At 35.5% G+C, this 5,899-nt stretch overlaps 1 protein-coding gene across 13 annotated transcripts in view; it reads right to left on the bottom strand.

Annotated features, from left to right (window-relative positions):
• Positions 1–5,899, bottom strand: part of IL1RAP (interleukin 1 receptor accessory protein) — a 244,081-nt gene that overhangs the window by 128,166 nt on the left and 110,016 nt on the right. For all 13 annotated transcript variants that reach the window (NR_190886.1, NR_190885.1, NM_001430307.1 and 10 more), the window contains 2 exons: positions 1,139–1,304; positions 588–659 (listed from right to left, as the gene is read on the bottom strand). Coding sequence is in view for 11 of the 13 variants with exons in the window: in NM_001430307.1 (NP_001417236.1) it covers positions 588–659; positions 1,139–1,304 (238 nt within the window). In the remaining 2 variants the exon portion in view is untranslated. The remainder of the gene's footprint in view (positions 1–587; positions 660–1,138; positions 1,305–5,899) is intronic.

Below are 5,899 nucleotides of genomic sequence, written 5' to 3' on the forward strand. Positions count from 1 at the left end.
TATTAAAATTTTCTATGGTTTTCAAGTTAACTTGACAGGCTTCGTGTCAGAAGAACAACATATTATGCCTTAACTGGTCAGTTCCAAATAATTCTTGTGTAGAATGAAAAATATGAAAACTAAAAGGAGAAGAAGATAGCCGGTGTAAACATTTGACAGTGTTCAAATCAAGAATTACCAGTTTTATTAGTTATTACCTGTTGAATTCCCAGTTCTGCCTCCAGTCCCACTCCCCACTCCTTTGTAGTGGGGTAGAAGTTTAAGGAAGTCTTTTGCTCATGTTGAAGTCTCGGTAAACCAGAACCCTGCACAGGCTAAAGTTTGCATCAAACAGAAGTCACTTATCAGGAGAGGAAAATTGCTCACAGAGGGAAAAGAGAGCATCTGCCCTGAGAGAAGCAGAGAATCGCTGAGCTGCCCAAGAGCTCAAAGAAGGAGCTCATCCCCAGAGCTGATTTATTTTCTGATAACACTTCTGTTTCATGTGTTTCTCTACAACAGCTCTCTATGCTCTTGCATTAAGTGACATTTTTAGTCATTGTAATTAAGAGAATCTAACTGCTATTCAAAGGCACAGCTGTAATTACCCGGTTCTTTCTCGTAGACCACATGATCATCAGGTGAATAGATGTGGGGAGGCATTGCATCGTTTGGGGAGCCTGTGGTAGACAGGAAGGAACCAAGGGAGATGATGTCAAATCACGGACCTTTAATTTCACATAACCTATTTCAAAAATCTGCTCTTCTGTGAAGATTGCCCAACTTCCTGGCACAATTTGTCCATTCTTGAAAGGGCCCACAGTTCCATGTACAATCAATTACAACACTTCTTTCATTTAAAACAAGCAAACAAAGGGAAAAGAATACATTAAGTATCCTTCATGTTTCAGACAGAACTATTTTATCCAGTGTTTTTGCTTTCCAAAGCCTATATGAGGTAGATTCCTTTCTCATACTACTTAGAAATTAATTGATTTCAAGTCTTCCTCAATTGTTTTTTTTTCTACATATTTACAGTAAACATAAAAGCTAAGCCACTTTTCTTTCAGAATTTACATACTTCTTTATAACAAAATATTAAGAGCCTGAACAAAATTATTGCACTTTGCTGTGTGCACTTAATACAAATCATGCTTACCTACCACCTTTACAGTCTGAGTTCTGGTGAGAGTGAAGGTTCGTCCATTTTCTGGGTATGTGACCACACATGTGTAATCTCCATTATTTGAAACCATGGCTATGATAAAGCTCAAGTTCATGCCTTCAGGTAGTACATTATTAAAGTTATGTATTTTACGACAGCCCTAAGAAGAAGTAAAGGAAAATATGTTTACATGCATAGAGAATACACAAACACATACATGCACATCTAACTTTGCACAGAACACAGACATATCTATGCTGGCTACACTTTTTACAAAACTATTTTGGTCTTATATTTGATGATGTTTCTGCTAAGAAAGAGTGCAGTAATTTTTATTATCCTTTCTATAAAAGGGAAATTAATATTCTTAAACTAAAATATGAATTCAAAAGCACAAGGTTCCTGTCTCAAGACCTAGTATTCAAATTCTGGGAATTTCAAGTTAATAGTAAGGTCAAAGTTTCAAAAAAAAAAAAAAAGGTTAAGGAAGCTTAAGCAAATGCATACACTGCTACTTAAAAAACAACTATTTTTCAATATTTCTTCACTGATTATGTTAACTCAGAGTACAGTCATGCTGACAAGCTAGGCTCTGCTTTAGATGTCTGGTTTTGGCATTCTTGATCATTCTGTTGAATCACCAGATCAGTTATTTCCAAACTTCTTTATTTTTCTTCTGTTTATCCTATTTTTAATTTGAATAGTATAGACTCCAGAATTTAAAAGTAAAGTATATTTTATGAGTCTTGGCAAAAGTTAAGAGTTTATTTGTACTCTAATTCATATTTTCACATAACTCAGTTGCTATTTAAAATTTTGATGTTGAAATATCTCATTCAACATAACTAGAATCTTGTTTCGAATCGCTCAGCCCCACTAATTGGCTGTATTATTTTACTGTTTTCCTTTAAAGAAAAGAACCAATACATCATATGTGACAAAAATATGCATTGAACATTTACTTTTGGAAAAATTTGTATTCTTCTTTTTTTTTTTTGTATTTTTCTTTTAAAAATCAATACTTTATTTATGACAAAAAGAACTGGGCATCCTTAAGGTACTCCAGATCTTTAAAAGTCTAAGGAGTCTATTACCAGCTTGTACTTTCAATTTCCTATGTTCATACATTTAACTTTAATTCTTCTATCCTCGAGGTTTTCTTACTTCAATTCCTGGAGCATATGTTTTGAAATATGACAGTTCCACTAAGTGGCACATTTTGTAATTCTCTGTCACAAGAAATAACATCTTTTAAGAACAGTACTAAACTTCTGATTCATGGTGATGATCATCAAGAGGAAGATGACATATACTCAGTTATTTTTCCTGGATACGAATATAATTTATCCTGTTTTGATAAGTAGTGCCTCTAGACAATTGTCACCTCAACACAGTATTTCAACACTCTAAAGTTATCCACACTATAAGGCAACAAAACCTTGTATTCTTTTTTTTTTTTTTTTTTTTCTTTTTTCTCCAATTTTATTTTATTTTTAAACTTTACATAATTGTATTAGTTTTGCCAAATATCAAAGTGAATCCGCCACAGGTATACATGTGTTCCCCATCCCAAACCCTCCTCCCTCCTCCCTCCCCATACCATCCCCCTGGGCCGTCCCAGTGCACCAGTCCCAAGCATCCAGCATCATGCATCGAACCTGGACTGGCAACTCGTTTCCCACATGATACTTTACATGTTTCATTGCCATTCTCCCAAATCTTCCCACCCTCTCCCTCTCCCACAGAGTCCATAAGACCGTTCTATACATCAGTGTCTCTTTTGCTGTCTCGTACACCGGGTTATTGTTACCTTGTATTCTTATAAGAAGTTTATGTCATATTTGGTTTAAATTGAGTTTATACTATCTATAGAACTATTTAATTTTTCTAGCAACTTTTGGTTAAACAGTTCAGTTATTTTCCTCTTTCATGTGTTAGCTTAGCTGTTCTTAAGTCCATGTGATGTAGACAAATCAGATTAAATATGCCTTAGTTTTTTGGGTGGAAAACAATGAGACAGATAAAGAGATATTCTAGATAACACAGTGCAGAGCTAAAACCCAATTTTTTTAGACAGCTGAGTAAAGGTCTTTCACTAGCTTCTTGATGAAGAATGAACATTAATCTTCATCCATTAGTTGAGGCTGAAAAAAATTATACTGAGACGTGTGCATTGAAAGGACTGATTTTGAAGCTGAGACTCCAATACTTTGGCCACCTGATGCAAAGAACTGACTCATTTGAAAAGACCCTGATGCTGGGAAAGATTGAAGGCAGGAGGAGAAGGGGACGACAGGATGAGATAGTTGGATGGCATCACCGACTCAATGGACATGAATCTGAGTAAACTCCGGGAGTTGGCGATGGACAGGGAGGCCTGGGATCCTGCAGTCCATGGGGTCATAAAGAGTCAAACATGACTGAGTGACTGAACGGAACTGAACTGTGCTTAGGTGTACTGCATCATTGTATCCTTATTCCAAACTTAGCAAGTCTAGAATGTTCTTACGCCCATTTTATAGATGAAAATACAAAGGCCTATAAAGGTTAAGTGATTGCCATTATCATAGAGCCAGGCAGTGTCAGAGCTGGAATTTAAACCTAGATCTACATGTTTTGAGGGACTTGCTCTTAATCCCACCGGACACTATCTCCCCACCCACTGTGGTTCTGACCCACCTGGGACCAGTCCCAGTATTAATAGTGTGATGTGGTTGTTATATGAGCTTAATTCTTAGCATTAGTGGTAATCTGGAAAAAACATAGTTTTTGGTATAAGAAGTTAGCTACTAATACTAAACTTGTCAACAGCACTCCTTAAAAAAATGAAATGTCAAAAAATATTTTTTACCCACTGTAGTGTGTATATATATATATATATATATGCATATATATATATATATATGTCAATAGCAGAAACTGTAACACAATATTGTAAAGCAATTATACTCTAATAAAAGAAGATCCAAGGCAGTCAAAAGGTTAACAGTAAAAACACACACAAAATTTTTTTTAACTCACCAAATATCATTTATGTAAAAACTATTTAAAACATATTGCTTTAGGAGATATACTATGTGCTACAATTATAAAGAAATGCTTCAGACTCAAAGTCTTCTCATTCATTCATTCACCCTTGAATATTCATCAATAAACTGCATGCCAGGCACTTTTCCAGGTTCTGAGAGTACAGCACTGAATAGAACAAGAGTCAGGCCTCATGGACTTCTCATTAACAGAGAAATGGGATCTGACACATCTAAATTGCAAGGAAAATGTTACAAAACAAGCGTGTGTTGATCTCTTGCTAAAGTCCTCTTTCTCTTCACCTTATTCCAAACTCTTGAGAATGGACTTGAAATATGGGCTGAATACACCTGACTATCATTGATTCTATGTGTCAGTGTTGTAAGTCAAGTTCTCTGAGATTTTCTCTTCTTTCCATAAGGTAATATAAAAATGTAGGCCAAGGATAGGTTTTCTTGGAGCCTATTTGATTGGAAAAATATTTCAAATTGAGGAACATTCCATACACAGGAATGGAAAACTTTGGAGTCTAATCTACCATTCAGAAAAATCTGATCATTCAAAATTAAATTAACAACAAAAACAATAAAAAGCTATTAAACCTATAAAATGTTAGAAGAGGAAATGAATAAAATATTATACATTATAGGTTTTTATGTATGTAGTGGGGGTAGCTTCAGGGCATTGTTGAACTAAAAACACCCATTAACTTTAGCCTGTAGTATCTGATGAGCTCTGCTTTTTATAAGCATCTGCTTCTCGAGGCCCTTCATGGACCTAAGACATAAAGGGAATTTTTGAACATAATGAATTATTCCTAAAAATAAATCCTTCATATTTTTGGTGATTTCAAAATCATTCACTTGGAATCCAGAAAAAAAAAAGAAGAACAGAGATCTTGATACCCAAAAAATAATAAAAATACATTTCTAAATATAAGAAATAGGTTAACAACATGTGGATTCCACTATGAAGTAGACATCTGACTAGAAGACAAGTCATTCACTGAATTGAGCCATCAGTTCCTCATTCTGAATTTGAAAGAGAGAAGTTAAATAGGAGAGCAACTCTTCAACCACATAATGGTAGCCTTGGCAACCTACCACAGTATATAGGTAAAGATAAGCACAAGAACTGACTTTGAGATCCTCGAGAGGAAATAAATCATGTGGTGAGGTATGGGGTGTGGGTGGGCAGATGGCATGACTAAATAAGAACAAATATTTCCATTCAATAAGGCCTACAGTTTTTAAAGAACTCTATTAAGGAACAATGATGGAAAAGACACAGTTCTTAACCTACAGATGGAGATACGCAGTCTAGTGGAAGACTGCAACAAATACTATGAAAGGCATACTGGGACGGGGAAGTGGAGGAAGAAGACCAAACAGAAAACATTTAGAAAATCTGCATGGAAAAATAAGATCTGAACTGGATCTTAAAGGACAGGTAGATTATTAAGTCATGCAGGAAGAGGGGAGACATGGAGAGGTACCCTCCAAGGACAGAAAAAAGTACAAACAACGTCCCTTCATTACTCTTATAGCATTTTGCTCTCCATGTTAGCACTTAACTAACTTCAACATAATCATCTCTCTTCATTTATCTTATCTCTTTCTCAGAAAATTTACTTCCACGGAATAAAGGGGGAGCAGCAGATTAGTACTTCATCTGCACAGCCAGCAACTGCTCAATGCTGGACACATGGTAAATGCTCAATATTGGTGT

The sequence above is a fragment of the Bos taurus genome, chromosome 1 (genome assembly GCF_002263795.3).
Source record: "Bos taurus isolate L1 Dominette 01449 registration number 42190680 breed Hereford chromosome 1, ARS-UCD2.0, whole genome shotgun sequence".
NCBI lineage: Eukaryota > Metazoa > Chordata > Mammalia > Artiodactyla > Bovidae > Bos > Bos taurus.